Source organism: Antechinus flavipes, chromosome 4, assembly GCF_016432865.1.
Source record: "Antechinus flavipes isolate AdamAnt ecotype Samford, QLD, Australia chromosome 4, AdamAnt_v2, whole genome shotgun sequence".
In the NCBI taxonomy this organism is placed as follows: domain Eukaryota; kingdom Metazoa; phylum Chordata; class Mammalia; order Dasyuromorphia; family Dasyuridae; genus Antechinus; species Antechinus flavipes.
This window is the reverse complement of record NC_067401.1, coordinates 187,104,044-187,116,181: the sequence shown is the minus strand read 5'-3', so window position 1 is coordinate 187,116,181 and position 12,138 is coordinate 187,104,044. Positions and strand designations below refer to the sequence as shown.

The 12,138-nt window shown below is 42.9% G+C and overlaps 1 protein-coding gene across 3 annotated transcripts; it reads left to right on the top strand.

The window, feature by feature from the left end:
- The first annotated feature begins 5,252 nt into the window (after window positions 1-5,252).
- Window positions 5,253-11,778, top strand: GNB2 (G protein subunit beta 2). 3 transcript variants are annotated; one of them, XM_051995992.1, is made up of 11 exons: window positions 5,486-5,786; window positions 5,950-6,097; window positions 8,520-8,639; window positions 8,999-9,037; window positions 9,147-9,253; window positions 9,795-9,858; window positions 10,012-10,174; window positions 10,313-10,379; window positions 10,706-10,907; window positions 11,022-11,238; window positions 11,338-11,778. In XM_051995992.1, exons 3-11 carry the CDS (start codon window positions 8,583-8,585, stop codon window positions 11,442-11,444), a joined length of 1,023 nt encoding a protein of 340 aa, XP_051851952.1. In that variant the 5' UTR covers window positions 5,486-5,786; window positions 5,950-6,097; window positions 8,520-8,582; the 3' UTR covers window positions 11,445-11,778. The 3 variants fall into 3 exon arrangements, with proteins under 3 accessions (XP_051851953.1, XP_051851952.1, XP_051851951.1); XM_051995993.1 differs by lacking the exons at window positions 5,486-5,786; window positions 5,950-6,097 and adding an exon at window positions 5,253-5,479; XM_051995991.1 differs by lacking the exon at window positions 5,950-6,097.
- Window positions 11,779-12,138: the final 360 nt, after the last annotated feature.

Sequence of the window (12,138 nt, the reverse complement as noted above, 5' to 3'; positions counted from 1 at the left end):
CAGAATTGAAGAATCCTCTCTTTCCCTATATCTAATCTTTAACTTGGTGACAACTGTTTGTGTTATAAATCTCCCGGACAGTCTTGTGTACTCCATCTCAGAATGTTTTTAAATGCATAAAACGCATAGAATTAAAAAGGAAACCAATTGTATTAAATGTTTTTATATACATATGCACACAATACATATATAATATATGAGTATATACATACATACATATGTACACATTCATACAAAATTCAGAGACACCTGGCCAAGAATTCCTGCAATTGAATTCAGGTCTAATCCTCTTTCTATCCTTGTCTCTTGCTGATTTTTGCCTTTTTAAGCCTTTTTGAAACTATGAAGATCTTTCCTTGTTTAGCCTTGAAAATGATCAAATGAAAACCAAGTTGATAGCTCCAGTGATCCTGTAACCTTGATTTGGCTCTTCACTCCCCATTTCTTAAGACAATGAATTTGGTACACTGGAGGTGGTGTTTCAATAAGAAACCTGTAGGAGCAAAAAAAAAATATGTAGGGGAGTTATATCTTTAAATATTTTAAAGTTTGTTATGCAGAGTAGGGATCAGACATTGTTGGAATAAAAGGCTTAATATAGATCTAGAACTAAAAGTTATCTTGAAAGTCATTGAATCCAAACATCTCATTTTGAAGACATTGAAAGTTCAGTGATTTGCGGTGTGATAAAGTTGATTAGTGAGATGAGATTCCATCCTAGGTCTTCTTGACTTAAGTCTACTGTGCTGTTTTCTACTTTATGGAAGCAATAGGAAGGGGAGAGAAACAAGGAGAGAAGAAAAAGATAGATACAGAAAGATACAGAAAGTAAGGCACAAAGTCATATTTTAGCCAAATATAAATGTGACACCAGCTTCAATACAGCTCCTTCAATGAGTCTGCCCTCAGCAAAGAATTGTGTGTATACACTGAACGTTATAGGTGCTTAGGGATTTTTTTTAAGGTGATGGGAGCAAAAGGCAGACAGAATAGGATTATCCTAAATATTCTAAGGTCCTGTGCAGCTGATGTCTTATTGGCTCAGGGCATTTTTTTTCTTTTAAAACAAATAGGCTTTTTCTGAAAAGGATTGTCATCATATATAGCTAAATTTATTTTAAATAATTTAAATACATTTAAGCATCTAGTTCAGAGACTGGGGACATTGTAAGAATAGAGTCTGAACCAATGATTTTATAAGTGAGCTCTAAAGTGAGCAGATCTCTTCTTCCAATGCAGGTTGGTACCTTCTTTACGATTATAGTCTTATAGAGTTTTAGCGCAATGGTGTGAAACAAAAAAAACCCAACACATTTGCACTCTGCATACTTAGTAAATCACATATTAACATTATGCTCTAATGTATTTTTATTGTGATATGTCCCAATTAGTTTAATTATTGCAAGGTCACAGATGGCTGGCAAACTCCAAGTTTAATATTTTGGCCCAGAAGATCTAAAAGGCAGGATTTGAACTCAAGTTTTCCTGATTTTGAGGCTGGCTCCTCTATTCTGCCACACTGCACATAGTGGGTACTTAATACTAGATGATTGTTTACTTGACATGCATATTTATATATGTAGCCACGTATTCACTTAAATTTGCAGTATTTGTCCATGAGTAATGTAGAATTTGTTCATTCAATATTTGTTCCACAAGCATTTCTTAAATACTCACCCTAGTTTGTGCCAGCCAACTGCTAGTGATACCAAGACAAAAGAATGAAACTATCTCCTGGCCCTCAAGTTTATTCTATTTGTACCATAAAAATTACCATGTACGAAAAAAATTAAAAATACAAAATATATTTGGATTTTTGAAGTCCATGGATTTACTCAGTCAAGACACCCCATCCCAAAATAAGGTATGCCTTGATACCTTAATGAGGTGTGAATAAGTTTCAAAGGCCAAACCTGAGTGTCTTTGAATAGTTGTGTTCAAATAGTCTAAGGAAATCCATGGGTGATTATAGGCATATAAGGGATGAGGACAAATAATCTTATGTACTAGGAAAAGCAGGCAGGACATCTGCCCTAGAAGATAGATTATATGAAGGGGAGTAATATTCAATAACCCTGGACAGGTAGGCTGGAACCAAATTGTAAAGGGTTTCTGAAGTCATACTATGGACTTTGCATTTGACTCTAAGGCAAGAATGAACCACTGGCGTTTCCTGAACAATGAGTGGCATAGGCAGACCTGTACTTCAAGAATATTAACTTGACAATTGTGTAGATGATGTACCTTAGAAAGAAGAGACTCTCTTCACAACAAAATGCTACCAAACTGATATTCCTAAAGTACCCTTCAACCTCAAACTCAGGTATCATGGTTACTGGGGATATATCCTAATTCTGAGGACTTTACTCCCCACTAAAGATAGAGCTGCTTTCTTCTGGTGGAGGACTGGAAAAAGTGGACAGAAAAGGACAGACTCTTCAAAGAGAAAACAAGAGAAAGGAGGCAGAAAGCAAGATTAGGTAGTAGAGATCTTTACTCACAATCTCCACATAATTCTCCTTGGAGCAAATACCTGTTCTCCTCTTCATTCTTCATTTCCACAATGGCCAGTGCAAAGATTGAAGTTCTGAAAGACCTGAGTTCAAGTCCTGCCTCAGATACATGAAGCTGAGTGACTAATGATGCAGATAAAATCCTTAGGGCTATAAATTATAGGAGAGATGCTTATCTATAATGGTGGCAAGGATTTTCGCTCCAGAAATTTCCTAAATGAATGTAATAGATCTGAACTAAATATGACATAGTAAAAACAATAATTATAGAACACTGTCTCCATAAGCCTTCAGAGCATTGTCCCACAAATATTCACAATACCAATGAGAAAAGTGGGAACAAAATTAAGATTACAATGGTAGTGAGGCACACATGTATGGACAAGATAATTCACACACCCGTCCTTTTTTTTTTTTTTTTTGAGTCTTTTGTGTAGCTCCTCAATTTTTATACTTTCTCTAGTTCAGAGACTTGTGAAGATCAAATAAGATAAGGAGCCTTTTGTAAACTATAAAATGCTAGACATTTTTATCTTCTTGTACTTAGCATTCCTCTGAAATTTAGCAGGCTGCATATATAAATCATGAGTTAAAGGGGCTGTAGAGATAAAGTAACAAAACTCTTTATTTACTGTAAACTCAAAGGTTTATAAATAACTTACCCTTAAAAACAACTTTTTGAAGTAAAATGTATTATTCTCATCGAGGCCATTCTCTCAAATTATGCAGATTGAAGCTCACCATGAATGATCTTAAGTTTGTCACTGGGGGCCCACACATTGCTAAGAACTTTATTTGTTTAGGATACTGTGAGGATACAAGTGGAGCACACGAATGAAGCTCATGGACTGTCCAATAGTTATGTCTCTTCCAATATGACGAACCCATCTTTTTCAATCATACACTTCCCTGAAAACTTTTACTCTGGTTCTTCTATAAAGTTTCTGGTTTGTCATATGTGGCATCAGCTTATCATGCATTCACCATTCTGTGTGATATTCATTTTTAGTTTTTAAGAGAGTATAGTGTTTACTGCAAGTATAACTTACAGATGTATAAACACCAATAAAATACTGGTATTTAAAAAATGAAACCTTTGTTTTTTGGAGAAGTTTGGAATAATTAAAGCTCTGTAATTTCCCAAATGCAATCCAATTTGCTCTCTTCTACAAATTATGTACTCAAATTATTATCCACTTGTATTGTTTGTCATACACTCACATACACCCAGGGGAATATTAAGTACATTAGGATTTGTTTGATTAACTTTATACATACATGGTATTCCACAAGTCTTAAGACTGTTTTAAACTTTAAACTATACACATTTCTTTCATACAAATAAAGGGTATAGAGAAGTAGAGCAACTTGCCCAGGTTACATAGGATCTGAGACAGGATGTAAATTCATTTCTTTCTGACTGTCCAGCACTCTATCCACTTTTCCACCTAGCTGCTGAAAATGAACTAGATGATGTTCCATCCAAATGCATGCTCTACTTTGGACAATAGACCTTCATCCACTTTTTTTTTTTTTTTCTCCATAGTAAGCAGAGGTGAGTAGTTATGGATCTCTTCCGAGCACTTGTGAAAAGTTCTGGAACATGAAGCAATTAACACAATGTAAAGGTCAATCGCAGTAACCACTGGGCATTCCTCTTCAGTATTATCCTCATTTTATAAAAGACACAAGCTTAAAGAACCTTAGTTGAAGGGTATCCCGACTACAAATACTGCATACCTTTTATTAAACACCACCACGATGCCCAACAGGCTTATTAAACTGAGAAGTGATTTGCTCAAGATCATAAATGAAGTTCAATAATCTTCCTTTTTAATGTCATTATTTCTCTGGCGCCCCCAAACTAAGTTACTGGAGGGACATGGACTTTCTGGATGGTATTTGTTCAATGGAAAAAAATACTAAACTAGAGGTTAAAAGCTTAGTAATACTTTTACAACCTTTCACCAAAGGTGAAAAGAAAACGATCTACAAACATTAAAGAGCAGGCTACCTTAATATGAAATCATTGTCATTGCCTTTCCAAAGTCCTTTCATATTCATGACCTTCATGATTTCCAAGTCTTCTATAAGGGGCAAGGTAACCATTAATTACCCTCATTTTACAAAGATGACTGAAGCATGTGGGATGAAGGGACTTGACAGAAAGGGGGAAAGATCACACCGGGAGTTTGAGGCAAGACTAAATCTTGGACCCAGATTTTCATTATAAAAGGCTGCCGTGTACAAAAAAGCAAAATACAGACTTAGAGCTGGCGGGGACCTTAGTAGGCATCCAGCCTAACTTCCTCATTTTACAGGTTAGAAACTTGATGCAGTGACTTCACCAGGGTCATATAGCTAGTGAGCGTCTGAATCGATATTCAAACGTCTAACTTTAAATCCAGTGCTCTTCAATTTACCACTGCTTCTCATAAATTTCGATTTGACATCATTTTGTAAATTCATGGATTAGGAGCTGGAAAGAACCTTTAAGGTAAAGTTCAGTCGTCTTATTTTACCGGTGAAGAATTTTGAGGTACACTGAGCTTTAAGTGACTCACCCAGGATCACATAGAATATGAATAAGAATATGAGGTAAACTTGAACTCAGATCTACTTGCTTCCAGGACTACCCACCAGAACTCTACCTAATCCGCCCTTCCAAGAGGTTACTTGTTTTTCCGCCGCCTCCGGCGTCGGGTAAAGTCTGCACCGAGGACCCGCGGGTCTCTGGGTCGATTGGGGGTGCGGTCAGAATTGGCAACCAAGAGATCTCACTCCCTCCTCCCATTCCGGAACCACCTATTCCGGGAGGGGAAGAGGGGCGGTCATGTGACTTGCCAAGCGGCTTCATGCCCTAATCCTCTCTGGGCTGGTACCAACGGGCCCAATCCCTGGAGAGAGCCACTGATCAGCTTCGAGGACACGATTTTCTCCCGACGGCTTCTTTCCGCAGGAAGAAGGTGAATTTGTCTCTTTGCCTGGGTCCGAGCTAACATTCGAGTTGTGTGGCGTGCTTTTTCGCGCTGTACCCTCCTACGTCAGTTGGTCTCATCCTCAGCCGGACCCAGGGCGCGGCGGGCCCCAACGCTCAAGTCACGTCACGAGCGGTGGGATCCCTCCGCCGCGGGTAGACCAGTGTAGGTTGCACTCACTTGAGGGAAGACTTTGAAAGATCCATCCGCCACCGCCTCCGCCGCGGAGGGAGACAGGGACCCTGAGCGCGTCCCTGCGACCCCCCCTTCCTATCGCAGAGATCCACCACCACAGGTACCTCCGCGGGCAAAAGGAGTCCTCCGCTCCCCTCAGATGCCCCAATCTTTCCCACCTCCACCCTTACCCCCAGCGTTTGGGTAGCTTATCTTCCTTCCGCCTCTGGGGCCTGGCCTCCTGGGAGCGGACGTAACTCTTCCTCCTAACCTTTTTCTCCTAGTCGTGCCTAGTTCACTTCCAAACCCGGAAGTGGAAGCGGGGGACCCTCGCCCCCCAAGAACGTTCTGCGCGCCCCCTCTCCTGCCCGAGACCCTGTGGGCCACGCCCCCGGCCGCCTCCCGCGTTGGGGGTGGGGTCGTTGATTTGAGGTGGGCCCCCTCCGTACTCTTTTTCTTCCCGTGGCTTTTGTTTTTTTCTTGTTGATCGTGGTGGGTTTGGGGTGAAGGCTAGGGGTGGCGGGAGACATTTCTCCTTTCCCTCTCTCGTTTTACTCCCCCCTCCTCCCCTTTACCTTCCATCCAGTGGTTTCACTTCCCACTTTCCGCACCTGGAGATTCCACCTCCTAAGCAAGTTTAGTCTCTAACTTCCATTCCAGCCATTTTTTTGGACCTTCAAAAAAGCTCTGGGAGGACATGGGATAGGTTGGGGGTGGGAGTCGCTGAATGCTTTCCTATTTGGTGTAACTGGGAACTGGGTCTTCTACTCAGTTGCCAAACTCCCTAGCTTTCAGGGAGGATAGGGGTCAACCTTTGGTACCCTTAAGCCTAAATCTGTCCTACATTTGCGTCCCTCCTTTTAAACTCCCTTGGGATTTCCTGCACCCCAAGATTCTTTCAGGCTAAAGAGTCTTGTAAGAGTGATGAATGGCATTCATCCTTTTCCTCATTTTGGGGTGAGAGCTGGGCTAAGCTGTTAATAGAAGAAAGGTTTTGCCTGCCTCTCTGTCATCTTAACTTCCTCTCCCAACCCCTGTTCCTCAATATATCCTGTAGGGAGGGCATCTTCATGGTCCAGATATTGGGGAAAACGAGAAAGACTGGTGGGAATTAGAAATCGTAGTAGAAAATTAGAAACTATAGGAAAACATGCTTTGGTTCCCAAAAGGTGAAAAACACCAGATGGATCAGAGTCTTACGAGTATATCAGAGCAAAATTTGTGGAATAGTGGAGTAGTGGATCTGAGTTCAAATTTCACATCGTATTTGTACATGAGATGTTGTCACTTCTCTAGTTCTCAATTTCCTTCATCAAGAGAGATTAATCAAAGGTTCTTAACTTAAAGTTTATAAACTTAAAATTATGACTTTCACATAATTGATTTTGTCATCCCTATGTACTTTATTTTATGCATTTAATAATATTCTGAGATGGGTCCAGGAGCGACTTCAGGCTGCCAAAGAGATCTATGATACAAAAAAAAAAAAAAAAAGTTAAGAGCCCTTGGACTAGATGGATGACATTTCAAAAAATGTATGATTCTGTGACTTGGATTTGTATCGAAAATTGGAACCAGAATCTTGGATCTCAGCAGGACTCCTAGGTCCCTGGAGTAGGGAAAGACAGAATACTGAATTCAGAGTGGAATGAAGCCCCAGAACAAAGCAGAGCCAGAATACTTGAGTCCCTTCCAGTGTGGTAGGACTAGGGCAGGCGTTTAACTGGGAGAGAGCAGCGCTGTTTCTCTGCCAGGAGAAACACTGCCAGTGTCAGTCCTTTGGAGGAATCTTAATTACTCCAGAGTGGCTCCCTGGGGCTTATGCTTGCTATCATTTGAGTACCCTGGAGAGAAAAGGAAGTATTAAGGCCAAGAGACTTGCAGGAAGCAGCCTGGGGGTTCCCAAACCATGGTTGGGTAGTAGCAGGATCACATACAATAGGCTAGGAGGATGCAGCTAGTTTTGGGATGAGTCCTGTTGAGCTGTCCCTAAGCCCACATCTCTTCATGGGCTTTCTGAAATCAATGTAAACAAACCACCCCAGAACCTGGAGGACAGCTAGGCCCCAAACCCTTGGAAGCTGGAAGGGGAAGGGTCACTGTTCCCCTTGGGACTTAGCTGGGGATGTTGTTGCCGGGGCTACAGGCAGTGGTGGGGCATTCTGCCAATGAAGAACACCAATGAGGTGTTCTTTGGATGACAGTTGCCTAGGCAACCCCACGAACCAATCCAGCTTTCCCTTTCAAAGTGGTGGTGTGTGTGTGTATATATATGCATATACATATATATATATATGAGGTGGGAGTGGGGGTTGGATTTAAATTGGCCCTTTTTCCCAGATATATATATATATGAGGTAGGAGTGGGGGTTGGATTTAAATTGGCCCTTTTTCCCAGAATTTTTTTTGGGGGGTAGGAAGAGACAGATCTCTCTTGCATTTTTCTTTTACTATTTCCTGGGTAACAGTGGGGCACAGGGAGTGGGAGAGGGCAGAAGTGAAAGCAAGTGGGATGTCTCTGTAACTGTTTCAACCACAATCTTGGCTTCCAACTCTGAGGGTGGGAGTCCTTTGCTGGCTCAGAAAGGGAAAGGATTGGCAGTCTTACCTTGTCTGTGTTGGTGAAGGTGCAGAGGGAAAGTTTACTGCTATTTGTATATATTTAATCCTCAGATTTCAACTTTATTTTCCTAGGCAGAAGGAAGGCTCAAATGACACAAGTCATTTTCTGTGATTGGGGTGGGAAGCTGGAGGAAGGAAGGGGCATCTTGTTTTCCTTGCCCTTTGGATACAGGCCCTTGTGGCCCCTGAATGCCCTCGGAGGCACCAATTTCTGATTCAGCCATCTCTCCAGATCTCCTTGGACACTGAAGAGCTAGCTGTGTAGCCCCCGGGGCCCTGCTGCCCTGCTGCCACCATGAGTGAATTGGAGCAGCTGAGACAGGAGGCTGAGCAGCTCCGGAATCAGATACGGGTAAGGGGCAGGCTGGAGGGTGGAGGAGTGGGCCGGTCCTAGGGTCAAGGTGGGGAGTCAAGGGTGTTGATTCACAGTTGTTACCATAAAGTGGTTAGGAGGAGGGGGTTTCCTTTTCTTGTTTCCTGATCTCTCTCTTTAATCCTATCTTTCTCTACTTTCCTCTGACTTTTTTCCTTCTAAATTTTCTTCCTATCTTCTCTTCTCCCCCCGTTTCTTATTGACATCTGTCTTGTCTTTTTTCTCCTGTCTACTTCCTGCCCTTTTTGTTTTTGTATCCTCCCCCACCTCAATTTCGTGCTCTGACATCTTGTCTGGTCTCTTCTCCCTCCCCTCAAATCCTTCCTCTCATCACACAGGATGCTCGGAAAGCATGTGGGGATTCAACATTGACCCAGGTAAGGAGGATTTGGGAGGTGGGGGAGAGGGAACAAGAGAAAATATTTTGAGTTCTGGACCTTGTCACTCTCACTTATATTACATTGTACCTTCGACTCCTCTTCCTAGATAACAGCTGGGCTGGACCCTGTTGGAAGAATCCAAATGAGAACAAGACGGACCCTCCGTGGTCACCTGGCAAAAATCTATGCCATGCACTGGGGAACAGACTCAAGGTACACCAAGGAAGGTGGATAATGTTCAAAAACTTCAGCATTATGTATTTCCCCATCATACCTAGGGCGGTTGACCTTCAGTGGTAGCAATCTTTCCTTTGGTGGATCATTGAAAGCTTTAGTGTAGAGCTGGACCCATTAGGAATGATTTGAGTAGTTTTGAAGGAGAGCATTGTCAGTTGTGCTCGTGCTCTTATATTGAACAAATCGTGATTGCCTTTTCATTCCTGCCTTCCTACTTTTTTTTTTTTTTAACCATACCCTTAGTATCAAGGAGTGTATTATCATCTGGAAGTGACTGCTCTAGAACCACAGAATATCTTACTTGAAAAATGTCCAGTATACTCTCTCTTGTTTTAGACTAGAAAATAAACTAAAGAGTGGGAATTCAATTTTTTTCAAGGTCAAAGCTAGGAGAACCCATTAAGGAACCCATTAAAGCTAGGAAAAAATAGTTCTGGGTGGGAGACTAGGCCACAATTAATCCCTTTTCCACCCAAACTCCCAAATCTTTCTTCTGCCTTGGCTTCTTCCTCCTTAGGCTGCTGGTCAGTGCTTCACAGGATGGAAAACTCATCATCTGGGACAGTTATACCACCAATAAGGTAAGTAGGATCAGCATATGTGGATCATTGAAAGAAATCCTTTGGGAAATGGGGGCAGGGGGTTGAGGTGATTGAAGTTGTTGGGCAAGAAGTCTGGATTGAAGACTAGGCTAAATTGTGACCCCATGTCCTATGTACCATTTTCCCCTTCAGGTCCATGCTATCCCTCTCCGATCCTCTTGGGTCATGACCTGTGCCTATGCGCCTTCAGGGAATTTTGTGGCTTGTGGGGGGTTAGACAACATCTGCTCCATCTACAGCCTCAAAACCCGAGAGGGCAATGTTAGGGTCAGCAGAGAGCTGCCAGGCCACACTGGTAAGAGGATGCTGGCTTGGGGAAGTCAATTGGGATACATTTTCTTCCTTTTCATGGCAATCATCCTGAACACTCCTCCCCTCCCCTCCCCCTCTTTTCCCCTTCCCCCTAACATCATACTCCTCTTCTCCCATCTAGGATACCTATCCTGCTGCCGCTTCTTAGATGATAACCAGATCATCACTAGCTCTGGAGATACCACCTGGTCAGTCCCTGGGGAAAATCACCCTCAGGCCAGTTCTGGATTACTTTGTAACTTTTCTGCTTGGCTAAAGCTCTTTCATACATTGGGTATAGTAGTAAGATTCAACTTGAATGAAGCACTTGAGGTCTCTACTCTGTTCCATTCCTATTAAGCTTCAGTTAACCGCTCTCCTTGGAAACTCTTTCCCCTAACTTCTGCCAAAGTAGTTTCAGCATCCTTTTCCTTGAGGATTTTTAAACTAGGGATTGGGAGAGGAGGGGAATTTGAAGAGGGAACACAGCAGGTGTTCTGTTGCTTACCTCTTATGTCCTATGATCTCCCATCAGTGCCCTGTGGGATATAGAAACAGGACAGCAGACAGTGGGCTTTGCAGGACACAGTGGGGATGTAATGTCCCTGTCTCTGGCTCCGGATGGTCGAAGCTTTGTTTCTGGTGCCTGTGATGCTTCCATCAAGCTGTGGGATGTTCGGGATTCCATGTGCCGTCAAACTTTTACAGGCCATGAGTCTGACATCAATGCTGTGGCCGTGAGTGAAGGAAGGGAGGGGGGGGACAGAAGATGATGGTTTTGGTAGTCTTTTCTTTCTCTTCCTTTCACTTTTTTCCTAACTCTGCTTCTCTCCCCCTTCTCATCCTTCCAGTTCTTTCCAAATGGCTATGCCTTCACCACGGGGTCTGATGATGCCACATGCCGCCTCTTTGACCTTCGGGCTGATCAGGAACTACTCATGTACTCTCATGACAACATCATCTGTGGCATCACCTCAGTTGCCTTCTCCCGAAGTGGCCGGCTCCTGCTGGCTGGCTATGATGACTTTAACTGCAACATCTGGGATGCCATGAAAGGCGATCGAGCAGGTGAGAATTATTATGGGGAGGGATCTGGGTGCATGAGAAAATGTGTGGGGAGCCAGGCTTGAAGAAATATCGGGCTGATTCCAATCAACTTCTTCTCAGGTGTTCTTGCTGGCCATGATAACCGTGTTAGCTGTCTTGGGGTGACTGATGATGGTATGGCTGTAGCCACAGGTTCCTGGGACTCCTTCCTCAAGATCTGGAATTAGTTGCCATACCCACAATTTATCAGGCCAAGGGGGAGGGGACATGCCCTGCACTACAGGCCAGGAGCTGGGGTGGGGGTGGGGGTAACTGGTGGCACACACCTGGGCCTGGCTCCCTCCTCCTTGGAGCTCATTTCCTCCCTCAGAGATGGGGATGGGATTGAGGGGAACCTCCCTACCTTTTTTGCCTTCCCTGGCCAGGAGCCTTTCTTTGCTGGAGGGCCAGGGTCAGGACCAAGAATGGGAAGCTCTAGGAAGTGGCTTTTTAAAACTGGTTTTATTTTAATTTTTATTATATTTTCTGTTTTTCCATAAAGGAATCAATTTCAACTCTGTACCCAGCCTCTGCCCCTGCTTTGCCTCTCTACCTCCCAAAAGTCCCTTTCTGGGCATTTGATTGCCCAGAAAAACTAGTTTCAGCTCTATCGGAAAATAAGGTAGACCCATATTCCCTTAGATTAGAAGAATGTGGGTGTGAAAAAACAAAAGGTTAGGTGATAAGCATATGAGCCACAAGTGTGTATCATGCTATCCAAAGGACTGATGAAGCTGCTGAGAATCTTGAGATCTGAGGGAAGGAAGGCGGCTACAATTTTGCCCCCTTCTCATTTTTCAGAGCTCCATTTGACCTTTAGTCAAATATTGGCAAAGATGAGATGTGAAATTTCCTTACCTAAGCCACAAAAATAAGGCTAAA